A 23,499-nucleotide genomic window follows, 5' to 3' on the forward strand; every position below is an offset into this window, starting at 1 on the left:
TGGCCCCACCCCAGCCTCCAAGTATCCATCCCTGTCCTGGGCCACTCGGCACAGGGAGAAGCGGCGCCATCTCCCCAGAGCTTGATTCTCCACTTCACGTGGACCCGTAGGCGTTGGCAAGTGGGCAAGAGGCCACCACAGCCCGGGAGGAGGGGGCACCTGGGCACCCCACCTGGAGCTGGAACCCCCAGAAGCTGCCCGGGCTCTACCTGGACACCCTCCAGCTCAGGAGATGGGGTGGGGCTGAGTTTGGTCTAAACACGAAGACCTCAGGCTCAACTGGAAATGCCATGGCACCAGGCCCCACACATCCAGCATGTCCTATGGCTCAGGGTTCCTGGAGGCACCTCCACAGTACCTGCTCCACCCGGTGGGAAGTGGGGTGCGTGGTCCTCCCTCTCCAACCTGCACCTGTGCTCTGAAAATCGCTCTGAGGCCTGCAGCTGTCACGCGCATTCATTTACCCAGCATGAATTCAGTCCTCGAGGTGCCCAAAGCACAGGGTGCTGCATCCATCCATGTCCTGAGCAAGCCCGGGAGGAGGCAGACATCAGACACGTCCACCAATGCCTTCAGCAGGGGGCCGGTGCCAAGAGGGGCAGCTGTCCTGGGCGGGAGTGTGGTGGCTGCACCAGACAGGGTAGCTAGGGAGGCGTCCCTCAAGCTGCGACCGAGTGGAGGAGGTGAGCCATGTAAAGTGGGGGCAGAGTGGCTGGGGTGGGTGAGCCTGGGGGCCGCGAGGGGACCAGTGGAGGGCCTGGCAGGCATGCAATGAAATTAGGTGGTAACAGGTGGAGGTGGAGCCTCGCTATCTCTGAAATAATGCCGGTGCCAGCAGGCTGGTGCTCACCAGGCAGCACTGGAGGTGTAAGGAGGGGCCAGGCTAGGCCAGGATGAGGAGTGGAGCCTCCTCTGCCCACCTAGGGTCGTTAACTCCCACCACTGGGCCGGTCCCCACCCCAGCCCTCAGCGCTCATGGCCTTTCAGACCTGGCTGGGTCCAGGAGCCCAGTGGGACCCCAGGGCTGCCTGGCTGGGATCTGCGCCTGCCTCCCAGCCCTTTCCCGCTGCCCTGGCAGGGCTGCCCCCAGAGGGCACGGGAGATGGGGTTGGGGTCTGTCTTGCGTGGGAGGCAGGGCCCCGTCCAATTGTGTTGTGGGGTGGGGTTTTCTCCAGCCCCCCTTCCCCTTCCTCTAGCAATTGCAGAGCATCCTGGTGGGTTCCTCTGTTTCCAAGCAGCAGAGGCACCCCGCCTGGCCCCGGGCTCCTGAGGGGCCCTGGTAACCCCACCTCTCCGCTTCCGGGGGTGGGCACCCCAGAGGGGTCCCTTGGGTCATCTTGGGCCTTTTTTTGTTCTTTGGTCATGAGGACCCCAGGGAGGCCCCGTCTGGGTCTGCCTGGTGTGGTTGCCTTGTCAAGCTTGGAGAGGCTGGGAACTCGCTCATTTAAGGAAAAAAGACAAAGCAGTGCCTTTGCCGGGAACTGCCAGGAGACCCGGCCGGGGAGCGCGGTCAGGGCGGGCAGCTTAGCAACTCGCCTAGGGCTGCGCGGGACAAGTCACCTCAGTGATAAATCAGGGCTTTGTGAATTCCATGTCCTGGGCGGCCGAAGGCGAATGCAGGCTCCTTCCCTGTGTGGAGTTCCCCCGTCGCCCCTCAGCCCCCAGCGCACACCGGACAGGGACACCGGGGCCTACGCCGCTCTCCGTCCCGGCCGAGACACCCGCCGTCCTCCCCATCGCCCGCTCCCCTTGCAGACGCCGCGGGGGTGCAGGTGCAGCGCGTTTGCTGCTCTGACCCGCCCGCGCCCGGGACCCGCCGCGTTTACGTTGCTCCCTCCGGACAGCCCGGGCGCGGTAGGAGCCCCACAAATACAGGCTGAACGAATAAAACAAACGTTGAACGGCCTCTGCCAAACCCCACGCCCTCGGTTTTCCAGCGAGGAGCGTTGGCGCCGATGCCCGCAGCCTTCCTCTCAGGACGTTTGCTCCCAGGCCAGGAGGTGGCATCGCGAACCTCTCCAGGCAGTGGGGCCGCCGGGCGGCGGAGCCCAGGCAAAGGCATCTGGGTCGGAGGCGCTCGGACCTTCCCGGGAGGAGAGGGCGTTGTCTCGGTGGTTTCCGAGAGGGCGGCGCCGGGGCGCGCAGGAGAAAAGGTGCGGGCGGGAGCTGGAGAGGAGGCGGGGCCCGGAGTGCGCGCCGGGAAGCGCAGTTGAAGCCACCGGACCCGCCCGCAGCCCCTGGGGGAGGAGGGCCGGAGAGCGCGTGGGGCGCAGACCGGGGAGCCGGGTAGGACGCGGCACCTGCAGAGCGCGCCAAGACGCCCACGGCTTAGAAAAATGTGGGAGAGGGACCCCCCCTTACCCAGCTCCTCTGCGCCCCCAACTCACCCTGGACCCCATCCCGCGCCCCTGGGCCCTGGAGAGCCGCACGCTCCGCAGCCAGTGACACGCCAGCCCCACCCGCGACCCCACGCGTTCCCGCGGCAGCCCAGGGAGGACCCGGGGGCGCAGACAGACCCAGGGCCGCCGGGCCGGAGCGCAGCGCCTCCAGGTCCGTGTTTCCTCAGCCATAAAACAGCGCTAACGATGCCCCCCGCCCCGCCCCTCCGGGGTGTGAGAGGAGCCGGAGCCGGTCCGGAGCGCGGCTTCCTCCCGCCATCCTGCCCGCGTGCTCCTCCCCGGCCTCAGTTCGGGCGACCCGCGCCCCTCCCGGCCCGCCCAGGGTCTACTCGGCCGCGTGGAGTAGGGGTCCCAGGGCCACAGCAGCCCTCGCCCCGCGCACTCCGCCCTGCCCCCTCCCCGCCCGCCCGCAGTTCCCGCGTCTCAGCTCAGAGCCCGAGCCTTGTGCCGCGGGCGCCGTCGCCTTGGGGTGCTGGGAGGGGCCCGAACCCGACCCGGGAGGGCCCTTCCTCGTGTTTCCTCCGAGGCAGCGGGGCGCGGGACCGGCCGGGGCGGGTCTCGGGACCGGGCTGGCGCTGGGGGTCCCCGGGCCAGGCTCCGCGGGGGCCGATCACTGGCGGGGCAGCCGCGCCCAATCGAATTCCAATCCCAACTGAGTGCGGACCCGACGGGGGAAGCGAACCCTCCGTGAACGCGGGGCTGCACCTCCGCGGAGGGGAAGCCGCCGGGGCAGCCCCGAGCGCGCACAGCAGAGGCAGCGGCGGCCGCACCACTGCCCCGGAGATTTCCAAGCCACCACCCAGGAGCGGCCGACGGCGCCAAGTCCCCGCCTCGACCTGCACAAAACGAAAACGGACTCTGGAGCAGGGCGGGAGGGAGCGGACGTGAGACCCCGGGCCCGAGCCCTGGGCGCCTCCTTCCTCCGCGGCACCGACCCCCTGGCGGCCGGGGCGAAACGGGAAAGTCGTTGCGAAGGAAATTCCCCCAGGCCCTCGGGGCTCCCCACGGGCCGTGGGTCACAATCACAGCCGCCCCGTGTCCCTAAATTAATACGGGACGCCACCCCAGAGGTCGGAGGGTTTGCTCGCGGCCGCCTTGCGCGGGGCTCGGAGTCATCTCACCGTCCGGTCTGCGGGATGAGCGAGCGGCTCCCGGTGCCGGGGGAGTGGGGCGGGGGGTCACAGGCTTCGCGCGCGCGTCTAAGGCCGCGTTTCTGCCGCTGCGCGCCCAACCCGCACCCACGTTCGGGCCCTGGACTGGGCTTCCGCGCTGAGGCCGCCCTGGTCTCTGTTCCCCCGGCCGGGGATTCGCGAGAGGCGGCCCGTGGGCGAAGTCGTGGGCCCGGGTCACATCCTGGGGGACCCCCAGCGGGCAAGCGCCGGGCAGTGCGTGTGGTCCCGGGACCCGCCTGCCCGCCCCGCTCCAGCCGGCCTCACTCCTCCACCGCGCCGGCCGCGTGTCGGCGAAACCAGAGGCAGCTCCGTGCGAGCCTCGCCCGGCCGTGAGGCCCGTGGATTCCGTGGACTCCGAGGCCGGTGCCCTCCGCCCTCCTGTGGCCCCGACCCGCCGGGAGCGCGTTCCCCGCCAGCGTCCGCGGCCGCCCACACCCACCGCAGCCCCGGGCGGCCGAGCAGTCGCGACTGGGGCGCGGGCCCGGGCTCTTCCCCAGCGGGGCACTCGGAGCGCGCGGGCGGGTCCTCAAATCTGCATTCTTTCCGTTAATAAAATATGTTCTCGTATTTTTCCCTGATTTCGCATGAAAACCTTTGCCTAACTAAACTCCCATCCGAGCGGGATTTATTTCGTCCCCGGGGAGATAAATCAGGGGGCGAATTTACAGCCCGGGAGGCACCTGCCGCGCTAATGGGCCCTTCATGGAGTGCGCGGCCGGCGGGGGCGCGCGGGCGGGGGCGCTGGCCAATGGCCGGACCGCAGGGTCCGCAGCCAATCAGCGCGCGCGCCGCGCCCCGAGGGCCCCCGTTATCAGCGCGTCCGTCCCGCGCGGCGCCGCTCCGACCGGCCCCGGAGCCGCAGCCGCCGCCGCCGCCAGCCGCCCACGCCGGAGCCGCCTGCCGCCCCCGCGCCCCGCGCCCGCGCTGCAGCCGACGCCCGCCGGGCCGCGCGCCAGCTTCCAGACCCGGCGGGCAGGGGCGGCGGCGGCGAACACCAGATGGGAACCCGGGCCGGCGGCGGCGGCGCCCATGGACACTAACCGCCCGGGCGCGTTCGTGCTGAGCAGTGCCCCGCTGGCCGCGCTGCACAACATGGCCGAGATGAAGACGTCGCTGTTCCCCTACGCGCTGCAGGGTCCGGCCGGCTTCAAGGCGCCCGCGCTGGGGGGCCTGGGCGCGCAGCTCCCGCTCGGGACCCCGCACGGCATCAGCGACATCCTGGGCCGGCCCGTGGGCGCGGCGGGCGGGGGCCTCCTAGGGGGACTGCCCCGGCTCAACGGGCTCGCCTCGTCCGCCGGCGTCTACTTTGGACCCGCGGCCGCCGTGGCGCGCGGCTACCCCAAGCCCCTGGCCGAGCTGCCCGGGCGCCCGCCCATCTTCTGGCCCGGCGTGGTGCAGGGCGCGCCGTGGAGGGACCCGCGTCTGGCCGGCCCGGGTGAGTGGCCCGCGCGGGGGGTGCGGGGCGGGAGGGCGCGGAGGGGACCCCGCCGGCCGCTGACCCCCCTCCCCTCCCCTCCCTTGCAGCCCCAGCCAGCGGCGTCCTGGACAAGGACGGGAAGAAGAAGCACTCGCGCCCGACCTTCTCGGGCCAGCAGATCTTCGCGCTGGAGAAAACCTTCGAGCAAACCAAGTACCTGGCGGGCCCGGAGCGCGCGCGTCTCGCCTACTCGCTGGGCATGACCGAGAGCCAGGTGAAGGTGAGCGCGGCGGGGCCCGGGAGAGCAGAGCCGGGGGCCCGCGTCCTGCGAACGGCCACAGCCCCAGCGCCAGCCCCGGGCCCCGCGGCCGCCTGACCGCCCCGTCCGCCCCGTCCGCCCCCAGGTCTGGTTCCAGAACCGCCGGACCAAGTGGCGCAAGCGGCACGCGGCGGAGATGGCGTCGGCCAAGAAGAAGCAGGACTCCGACGCCGAGAAGCTGAAGGTGGGCGGCTCGGACGCGGAGGACGACGACGAATACAACCGGCCCCTGGACCCCAACTCGGACGACGAGAAGATCACGCGGCTGCTCAAGAAGCACAAACCCTCGAACTTGGCGCTGGTCAGCCCGTGCGGCGGCGGCGCGGGGGACGCCTTGTGAGGACGCGCGGGGTGGGGGCGAGTCTATTTTTGCAGAATCCGGGGGCGGCCCCGGTGGGCGCGAGTCGCTTTGTATCATCAATAAATTATTTAACGCGTCCCCGTCGGAGCCGCCGCTCCGGAGCCTGCGCCGCGTGTTTCTTCCGTCTCGAACCCGGAGCGAGGCGGCCCCTCCCCGGCCGCGGCTTCGCCCCTGCGGGACCCGACTTCGGGCGCGCGGCGGCCTCGGGTCCTCCGGGTTCCCGGTGCGGAGGCTGCGGGCCCCGGACAGGCGCGAGGAGGCGGCGAAGGCGCAGGGAAGGGGCCCGGCCCGCGGGAAGGAACCGCAGCGACAGCCGCCAGGAGCCCGGGACAGAGCCGGGGACGGAGCAGCAGGTACGGCCCGGCCCGCCTCGCCTCGGGGCGGATTCGGACGCGCTTGGGGGGCCCCGAAAGGGCGGGTGAGCCGCGTACCCGCCTCGAGTCCCCGCGGGACGTTTTTCTTTCTTCGCTTTTCCCGCTTTGGGGCCGCGTACTGGTCGCCGCCGGGCACCGGTTCCCGCTCGGCCGAGGGGTTTGCTCTGATTATTTCCAAATCCCTCTGCGCGTAAACGGAGCATCCGACAGGCGCGCCCTGGGCTCAGCCGGTGGAACCGGGTCTGAGCCGCTGCACGGTGGCCCTTCGGTCACCATCCCGCTGTATCTTTCCGCGGTGGGAAGCAGTTTCTTCCAAACTAGGATCGCAAAGAGAAATCCGAAATAAGTCCGCCCGCGGAACGGCGGGGCCTCCCACGGGGCACGCGGGGTCAGGGAGCTGGAGGCCCCCGGGCGAGGCCCGCAGCGCCCGGCCAGGGGCTGCCCTGAAATGCCGCCAGCTCCGCGGGGCTGTGACTCCGGCTGACAAAACCCGTCCACCCTCCCGCAGCCTCTGTGGCCGGGTCTGCCCATCGCTGCATCTTAATGGGGCTGTTGCGTTTTAATTTTAAAAAATTAAATGTAAATAATTATATCATTGCGCTGGTACGATTTCTCTTGGAAGGCATTTTCGGAAACGTTAAAGAGAAATACAAGCGGCTTCAACTCGGCGCATTTTGTTTTAGGCTCTTGGCAGCCTTCACAAGGAGGCAACCTGAAGGGCAGAAGCAACGCTTTTCTGTGGGGAGCCTCTCTCAGCTCAGCGCAGAGCAGACGGGCTTCCAGTTTTAAAGTTTTGAGGAAGGCAAAGCATTTATATAATCCTGTTTTAAAATGATGAGGGATAAATCCTTTATTACAGTAGCAGGTCCAAAAGGCTGTTTTTCTCCTCTCAAGGAGCGGCTTGGTGTTTTGTGACAGTGTGTGATACAGTGAAATGCTGGGATTTCTAATGAGCTTGATCTCAAGTAACAGGGTATACAGGAGGCCGCTCCCCTGAGTTAGCATTTCAAAGGCGGCAGGAGAAGGGAAAGGAAGGAAAACAAAGCAACACGGGACTATTTTCACCATGGTCAATTTTATTGCTTAGGAACCAGGCCAGTCACTTCTAAAGGCCCTCAGAACAACCAACAGCTGAAACCCGTGGGGCGGACTCCGTGTTGAACTGCGGACAGTGGCAACCACAGCAGGGACAGGGACCGGTCCTTCCACCAAGAGCGGATTCCGCAGCGGACAGCAGTCACTTGCAATGGTAGTGATTTATCCAAAAACAAACACCCACCTAATGCCTTCACCCGGTCCAGGAACTCTGTAGTGTTCTAAAGTAAAATCAATAAAACATATATTTGTGTTTCATCAACAGACTCTCTAATCACCTTTTAATGCTGTACTTAGTGCTAGGAGAAAAATATTTGCAACAAGGTTATTACATGGGTTGTTTGTAGCGGAGCAATGAGGAAATGTACAGTTTTGTTTCTCTTTAATATTTTTATATACAGCCCATGTTAAAAGCAATTTCTATTGGAAGCAAACTAGGCTATTTCTATTTCTCCCATGATATTATTGTTGTAATGTAGAATACTTGGCACCATAAAACAGTAACAAAAGACAGACAAACGGTTTACAAAATTCTTAAAAGGTACACCCAGGCTAGCTATAAACTTCACATTCAGTTCTTAATATTACACAGAAGAACGGCACGGGAGTGACGGCCCGCCAGTGCAGACGTGCTGTGGGGCCGATTTCACCCACGATGGCGAGGCCATGTGTTTTTTTACGAATGTGTGTGTTGATGGACACACAGCTGAGCTCCTAGACTCCGATGCTGCCTGCTGATGGGACTCTCTTGTGCATTCATACTGGAAAGTACATTTAGCATAAGTTTTGGTAAGATTTATAAATTATTTTTAAAAAGTATATATTTATATATATTTATATATATATAAAAATGGAAAGCAGCTGCAGTGTGATTCAAAAACCATGTGACACGGCGCAGAGTGCCGCGGAAGGGGCATCGGCAGAGACAGACCCCTTCGCCATGCTGGGGGCCACGCTGCCGGCCGGCAGAGGGAGCGCCCATCTCGGCTTCCCCAGCCCCTGGACACACCTCCACCTGGCAGAGGGGGGTCTCTGGACACGGGGGAGGGGTGGGGTCTCTGTGCTGGAGAAGCCCCTCCACTGACAATCATTAAAAACTGAAAACTGTGAAGTCTACGGTACAGACCCTCTTTGCTGTCTATTAGAGTTTTGACAACAGGACTGTGACTTATTTTTAAAAAACCAATATTTCTACTTAATGTCACATGAACAGACGAGACAGTGAGGTATGTGAGGCTGTTCCGGAATGGTCCGGAGGCTGAAGCGAAGTGTGGGGCTGGCCGTCTAGCAGGTGGCGCTTGGGTGGGTTCTCGATGCAGCTTTGAAGGTGCGTATTCAGTACACGGCTACAGGGAGGGCTCACGAAGGGTCCTCTCGTGGCGCTGGCATCTCTTCCCTGGCATGGAATTCGTAATTTGTTAAAGGAACAAACGCACCAGGAAAAGCTGTGTAAAAGCTGAACTAGAGGGAGGAGTCATATTTACCACCACGTCACTGCACGACACAACACTTGTGCACACGGGCATGAGGTTTACCTGCCCCGGGCATGATTCGGAAGGCCAGGAACACGGGCTGCAGCAGGAAGAGAGGAGGGTGTCAGCACGGTGCATGCGGGACAGCCCAGCACACGCCGCCATCTCCCGTCTCACCCCTGGACCCTGCGTCTCACAAGGGCAGCCATGAACCGGGCTGGGAGGAGCTGATGGCCAGCAGAGGCAGCTCGGCCCTTGTGTGCAGCCACCGCAGAGCAGGGGTTGGGAGCCCCGTGAATGTGGAATTGGAGCCAGGCCGGCCATGAGAGGTTTTGCAAGGAAGGTGTTATTTCCAGGTGAAAACTTAATGGGAAAACTGATCTAAAATAATGGCTAAACAGGCCCCGAATGAAGCGGGGAAGGGGGGCTCTCCCATCCTTGGCTCTGCTGCACCTGGCAGGTCCAGCGCCTTCTTGGCGTGTGTTTGGGGCTCACAGCTCTGGGCCTCCAACGTGGAAGAAGGTAACTCATTTATTTGGCTGAAAATGAGATTTGATATGTCACCTGTGCACACTCTCGAGGTGCAGTTGCCTGAATAAACCATTTGTGCCAGTGCCGCCCCTTGGCACGCGGTGGGAGCGCCCTCACCCCGGCTCCCCGGCTGATGGTGAGCCTGCCCCAATAAGGCCATTAAAACACTGCGGCTGCGTACTTGCAAAACAGCCGTCAGAAACGATCAGCGGTGGACGTTTTTTACAAATAGTAAAATGATGTATTTTATTCTATTGTAACTAGTCATTTCTGCCTTCTTCCTACTTACCCACCTAGCTTAGGATACTTTATTAAAATTAAATCAAAACAGACCAACTTGGCCTGCTCTGTAGGGTCAGACTAAGAAGACAGGAGAGCAGGAGAGGAGAGACTGGCCAACCCCCACCCACCTGCCTGCCAGCCCCAGCCGCCACCCGCCCACCGGCCCCAGCTCCCCGGCTCCCTAGCTTCCCCCGGTCCCCCGGCCCGGCCCCTGGACTTCAGTCTACGTCACCTTGTGGTCTCCCATGCAGACGTTGGGCCCAATGTGGTCATAGGTGACAACCTTCTCCTCGCTCTCCGACTGGAAAGGGGAAACAGAGATGGGTGGGTGTGGGGAGGTGGGGCATCCTGGGTCCAGTGGGGAGCTGACCAGCAGGAACATCAGGGTTTTGTGGGGGCAGAGAGATGGGGGGTTCGGCCCCTGCAAGTACCTCCCCAGCCTCTGCCACCCGTCTGCCTGGCCCCTGAGAGAGAGGCCAGCCCACGGACCAAAGGCTCTGGTGGCATGGCAGCACCTCAGCACCTTGGCCCTGGCCCTTTCGGCCAAGAGGTATCTGCCTCTAGGAGGGGTCGTGTGCGGAGTCGAGTGCTGGCCCCGCTTCCAAGCTCCCCTCGCCTGGACATGCTCCTGGGCTCTCGGGGGAGTTGCAGGGGACCCTGTTCACAGGAGTGGTGCAGCCCCAGCTTTCTGTGCGGGTGTGCCCTCTGACTGAGGCAGCCCATCTAGTTCCACTTTTCCCACTTTCATTTGTTTTTGACTGTTCTATGAGCTTAGAACTCAGTGTTCAAATGAGAACAGACACCGAATTCCATACCACTACACAAAGCAATCTGTGCATAGTAATTCACGGCTGTGTGTGCATTTCCCGGCGGGTGCCTGTATTCCGGGCGCCTCGGGAAGGGGTTTGCTGCTGGTCAGCACTCAGCTCTGGAATTTTATATCCACAGCTGAAGCATCTGAGACTATCGAGTTAAAACTGAATTATCTTTAATGCAGTGGGAAGCTTAAGGTCAGATTTACTTTCCAGCATGGGCGCCTGCCAGAAGGGATGAAAACACGAGCTTCGGCACTGCATGCATGAGCACCTTCCCGTCTCGCGGACGGAACGGCGCCTCCACGGAAGTGGGGAAACATTCATCAAACGCAGCGTGGTAATTTACAAAGGCAGCATAAAATTGTGGATTTTCAACTGCATAATCTTTGGACAGATAAACAAATTACGGTGGGCACAGGCAGCACGCCGCACATCTCACTGAACACTTGTCACCGAGGCTCGCAAGCAGCACCGCCCGTGTCCCGAGCCCCCTTCGGTGTTTCAGGGCTGCGGAGGCAGAATGGAGCTTGGTGACGAGGTGACGGCGCGTGTCATGATGGATGAGGCTGCGGAGTGCGCCCGGTGCCCGTCTGCTTGGCCTGCACGCCCACTGCCCATTGGGTGGCCTCATGGGAAGAGCCTGTCCAAACTCTGGCCCTAGGAGGCGGGGGCTGCCAAAGGCCGCCAGGTGTGCGTTGTGAGGCTCTGTCCCCCACCCTGAGCGTAAACTGACAAGTCTCGGGTCCAGAGAACCCGAGAGGCTGTGAGTGATTGGAAAACGGGCTCAATGCTGCCATGCTGTGAGCTGGCAGAGCCCTGGAAATGACTGCACAATGTGGGGAGGCCACAGCCCTGCCAGCCTTCTGCCCTTGGGCACTGCTCACCAATCAGCACTTGTGTGACCTCTGACGTTTTCCCGGGGATGGCATCTGTGCCTGAGTCCCTGGGAGGCTCTTGCCCTGCCGGCAGCCCTGGGCTCCACATGCCCGACCTGTTCTCAGCGCCGGCAGGTGGGAGCACCCACCATGTGGCACCGAGGGACTGGCGTGCCCACCAGTGAGCCCAGCTAGAGGGGCAGGGGTGCGTCCACAGCCAGGCTCCGGGCCGAGCCCACTTCTGGGCTTTCGGGCTTGTGGCCAGCATGCTTCCTCAGTGATGGGCACAGGCCCTGCCCACAGGCCAGAGGTGGGGCTGCATAGGAGCCAGGCTGGCTGCAGACTCCAGGGACTTCTGGCCAAGAGGCCCTGCCTCCAGCCCAGGCCCGCGCCAGGCAGGCTCCTCACAGCACAGCCAGGGACAGAGGGCAGGCTGCACCCGGGGTGCTCCAGGATGTAGGAAGGAACAGTAAGGAACCTGGCCCGGCAGACAGAGCCACAGAGGCCAGCAGGGTGCATCTCAGGGACCGGGGCTGCAGAGGGTCCCTGCCCTGCTGAGGGCGCACCTGCACCCAGGTGCTTGTTGTGCCTGGGGTCTGGTACCATCTGGCACAGGGACACAGACGGGCAGTGCAGGACAACAGGAGCCTCACGCAGCTGGTGTTGAGGTCGGGGTTAGTAGGGGCTCCTGTCCCTGCTCTGGGCCTGGGACAGTGGAGAGGGTGGGCAGAACCCACCAGACTGGCAGTGGTACCACCAAAGTCGCCAGCCTCCTTCCAATTGCCCACCCACGCCATGGTCAGAGGCTCCGGCTCTGGGTGCTGGCACAGCTGCAGTTCCCACTCCCACCTGCAAGCTTCATTATTATCGCCATTTAATTTTCATTCACAGGGTTGACAAAACCAATTCAGATATTGATTCTTCTGAAAACACTCCTTGTATGTTAAAATGTGGGAACCAAAAAATCACAAGATTGGCCAGGTACAGTGGCTCCCACCTGTAGTCCTGTAATCCCGGCACTTTGCAAGGCCGAGGTGGGCAGAACGCTGGAGCTCAGGAGTTTGAGACCAGCCTGACCAATGTAGCAAGCAAGCCCCTATCTCCTTTTTTGTAAACAACAACAACAACAAAATTATTTATTTAAAAAAAGTTACAGGAAATCTGAAAATTTCCCAAGGCCCAGGTCATCTCCTGAAAATGCTGCCCATTCATTTTTAACTTATCAAGGCTCCAAATGAATCTGGCTCTGATTTACAACTTAGCAAAACAACCTCAGACATTTCTACTGTGCTTCACGGTCTGTGAGTGCTCGAATGCACAAGAGCACATTGACTTCCAAGGATACAATGAACTACCATTTGAAAACACTTCCTGCCGACCACCCGTGTGTATTTCAAACTCACGACGATGCCGCCTGCCCATGGCCCAGGAACTCGGCTCCATCTGCTGCTGCCCCAGCCCAGGTGCTGGCTCGGAGGTGACCCAGCACTGGGGTGCAGCTCATGGCAGGATGAGGTCAGGGCCCAACCTGGCAGCATTCCCCAGACTGGGTGCCCCCATCCCCAGGGCCCTGTCACCAGGCCGGGCCAGACCAGACCCAGCGTTCCACGTCCCTCTGCACCCAGGGCCGGGGCAGCACACACTCACCCTCAGCACCAGCTCCTTGGCAGACGGGGACATAAGGATGCGGTCACACCAGGCCGGGCACCGGGTGTTCATATACTGCTCACCCTGGCGGGCATCCTCACTGTACGGGTAGCTGGGGAGACACGAAGGCAGAGGGTCAGCCGGTCAGCTTGGGCCGTCCTCAGCCCCAAAGGGACGGCTGTGCCAATTCTCTCCCAATACACCTTAGAATGGCCAGCGCTACCCGGGGAATGCATACACGTATGGAAGTTTCTAGAATATAAAACCAAATTCACAATTTAAGTTCTATATCAAACTTATTTTTATGTGAGACTAAATTTTAGTTATAGCACAGTATCTTCACATCAGTCCTTCTTTTACTGCATGAAATTGTCTGTTGAGCTTTGGTTTTGTTGGTATTTTTGAACATGGTCTAAAGTATGATGAAAACCTCCATGGAAACAAAATGGCAGCCAGTGTCATCTGGTCCCAGGATGCTCCTCCGCCCGGCGACTCGGCCCCAGGACGCTCCTCCACCCGGCCACCCGGCCCCAGGACGCTCCTCCGCCTGGCCACCCGGCCCCAGGACGCTCCTCCGCCCGGCGACCCGGCCCGGCTCAGCTCAAAACGCCTCTAAGTGCAGGCAGCTCTGGGGTGTGGGGTGTGGCGCCTGTATCTCTGCTTTGACCAATGCCGCTCCCACCTCGGGGAGCGTCCAGGTGCTCAGGCCGTGGCCTTGGGTCCCTGCTGTGGTGGGGCATGACTGTCCCTGACTTACTGCTTCCCAGGCCTGCCCACGCCCTCTGTGGGTCTGGGAGTGGGACTGGCCACGCGGCGGTGCCACTAGCCCTGAGGGCGGAGCCCTTCACCCACACAGTGAGCACATCCCTCACTGCCCAGGGTCTGCTGGCTGTGTCTCTGCCACCCACTGCCGGCCATGGCACAGCTCATCTGGGCTCCTCAGCGGCCTTGCTGCGTCTCCGAGCCGCCGTCAGCCCTGCCCTCACACAGCAGTGCAGTCCACACACACGTGGACTTATCAAGCCTCCAGATGAATGGAACATGCAAGCACAGCCCCCACTTCTGGGCCTGCAGGTTCTCAGGGGGCCCGGCCCACCCATAAGGCTGCAAATCCACCCCCAAATGGGCATGTCGTTTGGGACTGCACTGAAGTAGTAATGAATTCCACTTGGAGTGAACGAACCCTGGGGGTCCTGTGGCTGAGCTCAGCCACCTGCCCTAAGTGCAGTGTCTGCTGACTCTCAACATCTCCGTGGCCTTCATCAGTGTCTCAAGAGTTTTTCAGTTAGTTCCAAAATATCATACAGCACCTGTCGCGACTGGGATCTGATTCTCCGTGAAGTTTCCCTGTTGGCCGTGATTGAGTTTCGGGTCCATCCTGGCACCACAGCTGCGGATTCTGCAGCCCCTCCCATGCCCCCTGGGCCCCACCCACAGGGGCACCTGTGAGCCCTGTGCCCAACCATCTGGAAACAGCTGGGGACTTGGAACTTGCTCTGCCCCGACGCAGGAGCCCCCACCCTTCCCCGCGCTCCAGCGGGAGCCGTGCCTTCTACCCCGCCTGGGGCAGAGTCACTACTTGGTTAAAAGCAAAACCTACGCAGGGCCTACGTGTTATGCATGTTTCTGAAGAGCACAGAGCATGGAACAGTTGCATGTTTTTTCAGAAGCAGCAACCTGGCGGCCTGTCCCATTTCACACGTTTGAGAGGCTGGGTCACCTTGTTCAGGAGCTTCTCAGCTGATCCCAACCGTAGACACGAGTGGAAACTGGATGCAGGTAGGTTCCTGTCCAGTCCCTGGACACATGTCCACTGCATCCGGACACACGTCCACTGCCCCCCCACACACGTCCACTGCCTCCCCGGACACGTGTCCACTGCCCCCCGACACGCGTCCACTGCCCCCCTGACACGCATCCACAGTCCCCCGGACACGCGTCCACTGCCCCCCCAGACACATGTCCACTGCCCCCCCAGACACATGTCCACTGCCCTCCTAGAACTGCCCCCCAGACACGCGTCCACTGCCCCCCCAGACATGCGTCCACTGCCCCCGACATGCATCCAACTGTCCCCCGGACATGTGTCCACAGTCCCCCGGACATGCAGTGGCACCAAGGCCTGGCTAGCTCCCTGCAGGGTACCCACGGGCGGGCAGGCAGTCCAGGGGCAGTGCGCCCCACGAGTGCCCAATCAGGGCCTGCACAGGTGGCCTGAGCTTCCCAAGGATGGTGGCTGTGCTGAGCCACACCATCTGGGCAGCCCCCGGCCAGGCCAAGTTCAGGGTGCAGTGGCTGCGGGGCTCTGGTCAGGCCTGGACGCTCTGCACAGGTGGGATCTGCTGTCTCTCAGGGCAGCCGTGGCCGTGTTGGAGCAGGACATTCCCGGCGACGAGAAGGCAGCAGCATGTGCGCTCAGAGAAACTGTGGCCTCCGCCAGCCGACACAACACAGGATGTGCCCGTGAGTGCAGCCTGCTTCGCCCTTGCTGCTCTCCGCCGCCGCTGCGGGCGCTCTGCATGTGGAGGGCAGGCTCTTGCTGCCAGGAGCATTTCTGCTGGGCTGGGGCCCCACGGTCACCACATGAGGATCTAGCGAGGTGACGACGCTGCCCCATAAGAGCCCACGAGAGCAGCTGAAACTAAGCAGGGCTGGGAGATGCCAGTTTGGAAGGAAACTTCCAGAAGCCTCCATCTCATGCCTCTCACACCAGTGATGTCTCCACTGCAGACACTCCCACGGCGAGGCCGGTCTGGGCGTCTTACCTGAGGCAGCAACACGGACCTGTAGGACCCAGCAGGGGTGCACCCTGGGGCCACAGTTCAGCGTGAATGCGAGTTCTGGGACTGACACAGCACACCAAAGGTGATTTCTAAACAGGAAGCTGGAGCCGAACCAGTTCTCACTCCCCGTGTACCCCATGGAGCCCGGAGCGCCGGTGCCACCTGACGCCCCCTCGGGGCACGGAGAGAAGCCAGGCGTGGCAGGAAGCAAGCTGCCCTCTGTCCATGGGACAGGGTCTGATGGGCATTGCTGCTCAGACAGACTTGGCTCCAGGGATGAGCAAAGGAGAACAGGGAGGCCTGAGGGAAAGCAGCTTCCTCAGCCCATCTGCTCCAGGAGGGGCTGCCCTGGGAGTGTTCACAGGTGACTCAACAAGAGGAAGGAGCCTGGGTGAGAAGGGTGTCCTGGCCTGGCTGTCGGGGGCAGCACCACCGACAGGGGTGCTCTGGCCCCCAACACCCAGGGAGAAATGCAGGCGGGGCTGGTTCCACCCGGGTCTGGGGAAGGCCAGTGTGGACTGCACACCACTGCTGTACCCATGGGTGGGAGGCACTGGCGGGGTCACACCAGGGAGAAGCAGGACGCGGGGCCTGGACGCTGCCCACCAGTGACTGACGCAGGAGTGCCAGGCATGTGGGCTTATCTGAAAGCACACCTGTTGGGTGCTGCTGCGTGGGCGGAGACAAAGGACGGGTGCATCCGCCCCCACAGTGTGGGCGCGGCTGTGACAGGGTGAACAATCGTGCTCCTGTGCTCGCCTGCAGGCACTGCCCTTCCTCCCTGCCCCTTTCTTCTCCACAGGATGCGGGCAGCGGCCCCTGTGTAGGCTGCATGGCAGGTTGTTTGCTGTGGCCAGGCTGACTGGCCCTGCTGACAAGGCCCAGCTTCAGGACCTGAGCAGACTGGGCTGGGCTGGGCAGGTAGGGTCGCCACGGGCCTGAGAAGCAGACAACAGGCGGCTTCCCGTGTAGCTTGCAGGCACCACCGGCAACGCTGGCTTCAGACACCTGCTTCCAAACACACCAGCTGCCACTGAAACTCCTGGAAAGGAAAAGGCCCTAAGGCCAAAGAAAAAGAACCAAACAATTACAGCTGCGGCAACATTGAAGCTCCCGAGTGGGGGGGGAAGCAGCACAGACGCGTCTTCCACGAGGGTCCGGGGGCCGGGCGCGGGGCTCACACCTGCCATCCCAGCACTTTGAGAGGCTGAGGCGGGAGGATCGCTTGAGCCCAGGAGTTTAAGACCAGCCTGGACAACATAGCAAGACCCCGCCTCTATACAAAATAAAAAAGTTAGCCAGGCGTGGTGGTGCACACTTGTAGCCCCAGCTACTTGGGAGGCTGGGGGGGGGAAATTGTTTGAGCCCAGAAGATGGGGCTGCAGGGAGCCAAGATCACCACTGCACTCCAGCCTGGGCAGCAGAGCCAGAGGCTGTCTCGGGTGCTCCCCTCGCCCACATCTCGAAGGACAAAGCTCTTGGGGTGACCAGAGCCCTTGGCAGGCCTTTCTGTGGGACGGGTTCCCTCATTATCCTCCCCTTTGGCACAGGTCCCACAGTCTGTAGGAGCCGCAGGCAGCCAGGGTTCGTGACCACCAGGCGGACGGGTGGCCTCGCTCCCTCCTGAGCAGCCAGCTTGCAGGAAGTAGAGCTCATTTTGTAGATAATTATTATACTATAAATACACATCTAAAGACAGAAGAATGTAAATTATGGCCCACAGAAAGTTTGAAAGGGGCCTCCTAATTCCTAATTTAAAAATATTTGTGTCCATTAAAGAGAGACGACCTCTGGCTGGACTTGTCTGGGCAGTTCACTCCTGTGTTGCGTATATTTTTGTCTTTTTCAAAAGTTAAAACTTGATCTTGCTCAGTAATTGTTTGGTCCATGAAAACATCCCTTTCCCGCCTCTGAGAGTCCGTCTTTCTTTGGGAGGGAGTGATTTCTTCCCATTCGATGTGCTCTGATTGCAATAAAAACTTTGAAACGTTTTGACGGGTAGTGATAGAACTTATAAATTTTTCCATTTATTTCAGTAAACTTCACTTCACAGTGAGGCACACACAAGGCCAAGCACACACGGGAAGTGGGTGTTCACCAGCTCACCGCACACCGCCCGGTCCACAGCCTGGAGGCCTCCACCCGAGAAGGCGGTGGGAGGTGATTCCCCGCCTGCAGTAATGGCACCCCGTGGGGTCCCAGGACCTCCTCTCCACCTGTGCCACCCGGCTAATGGCACCCCGTGGGGTCCCAGGACCTCCTCTCCACCTGTGCCACCCGGCTTTAAACTCGCTTGTGCAGCGGTGTGCAGTGGCGGCTGGTTGCTGTGGCCTCTGTGTCAGTGCTGAGTGTCCGTCCCACTCTTCGTGGGCACTAGGGATACTTCCAAGTTTTGGGCAGTTCTGGAGTTGGCGTGTGGCCCCGTGGGTCCCTGGGACCCCTGTAGCAGTTGCCAGGGGAGATCTGCATTCACGAGGACACTAAGGCGATATTCGCTGATTTCACAGAGCTGGCGTTGCATGGACGTGGCAAACGTTGCCCAAAGTGGTAAAACTGCTGGCGCTGGCATGGGAACCAGGCAGAGGCCAGGCCGCGTTGGGTGGGGTCTCTCCCAGGGTCAATCCCTCAGCACTAAACAAAAAGCCACCTCCACTCACGAGTGAAGCAGGAAAAATCATTCCTTGTGTTCAACTTCAGGCCTGGGAGATGGGGTCTTGGGCTGGGTGGGATGAGATGAGGCCTCCAGGGAGCCCTCTGCCCAGAGGGACGACATGGCCCTCGTCTCTCAGGGGAGCATGCCTGCATCTGAGTTGTCAGCTAAAGCAGCTGCTCGTTTTCAGAGACACCATGTTTTGCCAGAAAGACTGACAGACAGACTGTGGTAACTCAGACCTTGGTGGCTGACACGCGTTTTCTGCAGAAGGGCGGACGCACCTGTCGCTTCCAGCAGCAGCGGATGCCATTTGCTCCCAATGACAAAATTTCAGCTTTCAGGAAGGCCCCAGGGTGCTGGAAAATGTATTTCATGGAGGCCGGCGGTGTCCCCACCACACAGACGCCTCCGCTGAGCTCCGCCATTCTGAGGAAGGTGCTGCATGCACTGGGTGCCAGACGAGCCACATCGAGACGCCCACACCCTGGGTGGCTGGGATTTCCTGGGACCTATGTGCACGGCCACCAGACCATGCCCTGGTGGAAGGTGCCTTCCCCATGCATCGGTATTTTTTTCACAAAAATGTTACTTATGTAAACGTGTAATGAGTTTGTTGTTACTTTTAAAATGAACTAATAAATATTTAAAAACTGATGGCAATGACCAATAGATGGAACACATGTGGACAAAAGCTCCAGGGTCCTCAGTAGCTGGAAGAGGGAAGTGGCCGGGCCACTGGGGAGCTCCGGGATCCTCAGTAGCTGGAAGAGGGAAGTGGCCGGGCCACCGGGGAGCTCCGGGGTCCTCAGTAGCTGGAAGAGGGAAGTGGCCGGGCCACCGGAGAGCTCCGGGGTCCTCAGTAGCTGGAAGAGGGAAGTGGCCAGGCCACCGGGGCGGCCAGTGAGGTTCTGTGGGGCCATTTCAATGGCAGCGTGCGGTTTTCTTCTGAATAAATAGAATGACGCAGTCTCTTCGCTACGTAAGGAGTCCACAGACACAGGGAGCCCCCAGGCAATGGACGTGACAGTTCCCATCTTCCATACACACAGTGTCCACACAGACAAAGAGGGAGGGCTGACTATGCGCAGCACCACGGCCCCCACGAGGAAAGGCAGAGCCCCCCACGTTCCGGAAGCAGCACCACGGCCCCCATGAGGAAACGCAGTGCCCCCCACGTTCTGGAAGCTGTAACAGGAGCCACCTGACGGCCGGCGACACTGTGGTGGCTTGGGAGTGTTGGGCTCTCTGGCTGTGGAGGGGCTGATGTGGGGGCGGGTACTGTCGGGCAGGCCTGGGCCTGAAGGCTCAGCCTGCCCAGAGGAGATGGTACCATCTTTAGGGAGACGCTGAGGCCACGAGGGGTGAGCAATGTGCCCAACTCTGCAGTGTGGGGGCAGAGCCGGGACTCTGGTTCCGGAGGCGCTGCCCTCGCCAGCCTGTTTTATATGGGGTTTGGCGAGAAATGCTAACGCCTGGAAATGCCGGACTGTCATGCCAGTAGAGGGGTTGCCGTGGAGCCATCTTAAATCTGTTTATCTTAGAGTTAATGACGGTTAATTCTCAAAGTTAAACTAAAAATCAGAAATTCACTTCTAGCTAGGATGCACAAAAAGGCGGCGGCTCCATGCTACCACTGGGGTGTCCAAATCCCCAGCACCTGAGCCTGGGCTGTACCGGGAGCCACACGTGTCAGGAGCTACAGGGCGGGGGCTGCGGGGCTGCTGTTCGGGCGCACACCACACGTCCCGCCCTGAGGGCTCTGGCGTCTGGGGAGCCGGGCAGACCAATGCTGGGTGAAGAAAGCCCATCGCCGCCTCTACTCACCATTAAGGGCTGATGCCACCTGACCCCACATTGATTCAGAGCTGCCTGACCCTGCTTCCACTCACAGCCACCTGGTTTCCAGAGACCAGAGTGGGTGAGACTCATCCCTGTCACCATGGGTCCCTCGTCCCCCAGTAATTCTAAGCACATATGTAGAGCTTTAACACATTACACCCAATGGAAATAGCACATGGCACGAAAGGCCTTTGGGAGGCTGCATCGTGGGTGCCATCCCGGCCCGAAGGCACCATCTTACAGCACAGGGTCCCGCCCGGAAGAGTTCTCTATGGCGAGGCAGAGGCAGCCCAAGGTCTGGCCAGCCTCCTTCCCGCCTGCTCACCCTCCTGCTTCTGACCACCTCAAACAGGTCACTTTTGTGGCTGTCCCTAAAGAAAGCACTAGGAAGAACCGTGCGTTTAGTTAAGGACAAAAATTGAGGGCTGTATAAATGTCTGAAATATTAGCACCCTTTCTGGCAAAATGACAGCATTCAGTTACAATTCATTCAGAGCAGAGTTCTATTCATCCATGGGATCAGTGGCAAATGCCTTTGCGGGAGAAGACCCTGCTGGTCTTCAGACCCATCTGCCAATGATATGTTTCCTGGCGTCACTCCGCCAGTGTGCACCAACGCCCCGGGTACGGCTGTTCCTGGAGCTCTGCGCTAGGAATGCCATCTCCTCCCAGGGTCAGCAGGTGCGGGATCTCCCCATGGAGTGCCTGCCACCCGCAGGAGGGTCCTGCCCACCAATGCTGACATGGTGCCTCAAGCCGCTCCAAGGCAGTGAGCTCACCTCCGCCCAAAACTGGGGTGGGGACTGGGTGGCAAGGACAGGAAGATGCACTTGGCTGCTCGGCCGGTTTGCAATGTGTTCACTCAAACCACAACAGCAAAAACTATGAAACGATTCTGAAAACCGGGAGCCACAGTGGGAAGGAGATGCTGCTAGACCAGCAGGTGCAGATGGCGGCTCGGCTCCCAGCTTCTGAGGAGCTGGGGCAGACACAGGCCCCAGGCAGGCCATGGCAAGGATGCCCCCCAAGGCCTCAGAGCCCTGGCAGCCTTCAGGAAAGCACAGGAAGGCCAACACATCCTGACAGGTGTGAAGCTGCACGGGGCAGAGTGTGAGGTGGCAGGTGGACGAGCCTGGCATGCAGGGGCACTCGGGATCCCCCGGCAGGGCAGAAGCAGTGGGAAAGCAGAAGCCGCTCTCACACAGCCAAATGCCGAGGAGCAAGCCCGGCTGGCATGGGCACCCTGGGAATGCTGAGGGTCGGGGTCCACGGATCTTTCTGGAATGCCACTGGACACAAGGGTCTCTCTGGGGGCCTGTGTCTCCAGCAGTCAGACTTCAGATCCAAGTGGGAGCGGGGAGCCCTCCAGGAAGAGGTGTGTGGGCCCGAGATCCCCTGGGGCTTCCTGCACCTCCTGCAGGATGAGGCTGGTGTGCGGGGCAGGGAGCCTTGGTGCCTTTGCAGAACAGGAAGGAGCTTGTGAGGAGGGTGGCAGGCCTAGGCCACCACTGCCTTCCAGAGGCTCCTCTGACCTGTCTGAAAACTCCCCTGGACACCAAAGTGCTCTGCCACTTTCAAGGCTCAGCCCTCAGCACTGCCTCTGACTTCGGGAAAGCCTGAGTCAGCTTTCTGAGGCTGCATCCTCCGGCTCCCAACCTTGCTCCCAGCTGAGAGGCAAAGTCCACATCTGCCGGTGGAAGTCCCCTATAGCTAACAACAGTGAGAACTGCTCTGTGCCAGCAAATCTGCATAGAAACGCACACAAACACCCACACCCAGGCACACATCTCCATGCGTGAACACACACACGTGCACACACACCCATAGAACACACAGCCACATGCATATGTCCCACACACACACAAGTCACACGTTCTCACTCATGTTCACATATGCAACCATGTATGCGAGCACACCTCGTGCACACACATCCACAACTGTGTGATGCATGTCCCACACACATTGGCACCAGGTCTGCACATCCACGGACACCACGCAATGTCTGCACCAGGTCTGCACATCCACGGACACCACGCAACACCTGCACATCCATGGACACCACGCAACGTCTGCACATCCACGGACACCACGCAACACCTGCACATCCATGGACACCACGCAACGTCTGCACATCCACGGACACCACGCAACGTCTGCACATTCAAAATCAGGCGCACACACACGCATGCCTTAAACACATCCACACCCATGTAGACACTGCATTTGGAGGTCCCAATACTCCCAGAAAGATCCATAACACACAGTCCGCGTGGGCCCCTCGTGTGCAAGTCTGATAAGGCTGTTATTTTGCGTATTGGAAAAAAGCTTTTTTGAAAAAAGATAACAGAATTACTTATTACTCTCAGCTGCTTGCTTTCTTCAGGTCATGAAAAGGGCAGGAGAAGGTGCAGTTTGCACACAACTGCAGGACACACAGATATGTGTGCACACACAAACAAAAACACCATGCACACAAGAACACACAGACACACTTGTGCTCATGTGCACACACAGATGCACATGTGCACACAGACACAGACGTATACGTGCACACACAGACACACTCGTGCACAAGTGCACACAGACGCACACATGCACACACAGATGCACAGGTGCACACATACACATAGACGCACACGTGCACAGATGCACACGTGCACACACGCTCGTGCACAAGTGCATGCACACACACAGATGCACATGTGCACACACATGCACAGATACACACACAGACGCACATGTGCACCAGATGCACAAGTCCACACACATGCACACGTGCACACACACATGCACAACACACTCGTGTACACACAGATATGGTAGATACACTCCAGATGCACACAGAAGGCACACACTCATGCCCAGTACACACCGGCACACACCGACATGCAAATGCACCAGAGACTGGGAGGGCGGAGATGCCGCCTTCCTGGCCGGGTTCATCCAGCAAATAGCATGTTCCTTACCTGGGAGGGAACGAGATGTCCAGTTCATACAGTCTGTCCTTAAAGACAGACAACTCCTTGTCAAACTCCAAGAGCTAAAGAAAAGAAAGAGCAGAAAAAGTCACATTGGTTTTCCTTGCTGGGGGCACGTGTGTCTGTGCGCACCTGGGACGCTCGAATGCTTGGTGTGACATCTGCCCTTCCCAGAGCTGCCACATCTGTCACCAGAAAGCTCTGTGGCGCCAGCAGGCTCTGGGGTCCGCCTGCTCTGTGCAGACAGTGGGACCTGCGCCGCCCGCTACAGGTGTGCTCTGCCCACCCAGAGACCTTCCTCTGTTGGGGATGCCAGAGAAGCACTCGCGCCCTCAGGCACCGCCGTGGCAGCCCCAGCAGCAGCCCCTCTCGGCCTCTCCTCCCTAGGGCTGGCTCCCCCAGCAGAAGGAACACAGCTCCTGTCCTGCCCTGAGTGTCACGTAACTTGCAGAGTAAGCGATGTCAGCTTGGTGAGAACAGGAGGGAA

The 23,499-nt window shown here is 60.5% G+C and overlaps 2 protein-coding genes and 1 long non-coding RNA gene across 3 annotated transcripts in view; 1 reads left to right on the forward strand and 2 right to left on the reverse strand.

Annotated features, from left to right (window-relative positions):
- Positions 1-4,413: 4,413 nt before the first annotated feature.
- Positions 4,414-5,746, forward strand: NKX6-2 (NK6 homeobox 2). The gene is made up of 3 exons (XM_031651967.1): positions 4,414-5,006; positions 5,096-5,268; positions 5,393-5,746. The coding sequence occupies exons 1-3, from the start codon at positions 4,601-4,603 to the stop codon at positions 5,645-5,647; spliced, it is 834 nt and encodes a 277-aa protein (XP_031507827.1). The 5' UTR covers positions 4,414-4,600; the 3' UTR covers positions 5,648-5,746.
- A 1,352-nt stretch (positions 5,747-7,098) lies between these two features.
- The window catches only part of INPP5A (inositol polyphosphate-5-phosphatase A), a 242,946-nt gene continuing 226,545 nt past the window's right edge, over positions 7,099-23,499 (reverse strand). Inside the window, exons 12-16 of the mRNA XM_017944467.2 lie at positions 23,001-23,074; positions 12,760-12,871; positions 9,655-9,723; positions 8,622-8,709; positions 7,099-8,533 (exon numbers count right to left, since the gene is read on the reverse strand). Coding sequence (XP_017799956.1) covers positions 8,629-8,709; positions 9,655-9,723; positions 12,760-12,871; positions 23,001-23,074 — 336 coding nt within the window. The 3' untranslated portion in view covers positions 7,099-8,533; positions 8,622-8,628. The remainder of the gene's footprint in view (positions 8,534-8,621; positions 8,710-9,654; positions 9,724-12,759; positions 12,872-23,000; positions 23,075-23,499) is intronic.
- On the reverse strand, positions 17,542-22,548 carry LOC116269394. Its single transcript, XR_004176850.1, has 2 exons — positions 22,132-22,548; positions 17,542-22,075 (listed from the first exon to the last, which is right to left on the reverse strand). It is a non-coding gene; the product is annotated as an uncharacterized LOC116269394 (long non-coding RNA).

The sequence above is a fragment of the Papio anubis genome, chromosome 11 (genome assembly GCF_008728515.1).
Source record: "Papio anubis isolate 15944 chromosome 11, Panubis1.0, whole genome shotgun sequence".
Lineage (NCBI taxonomy): Eukaryota > Metazoa > Chordata > Mammalia > Primates > Cercopithecidae > Papio > Papio anubis.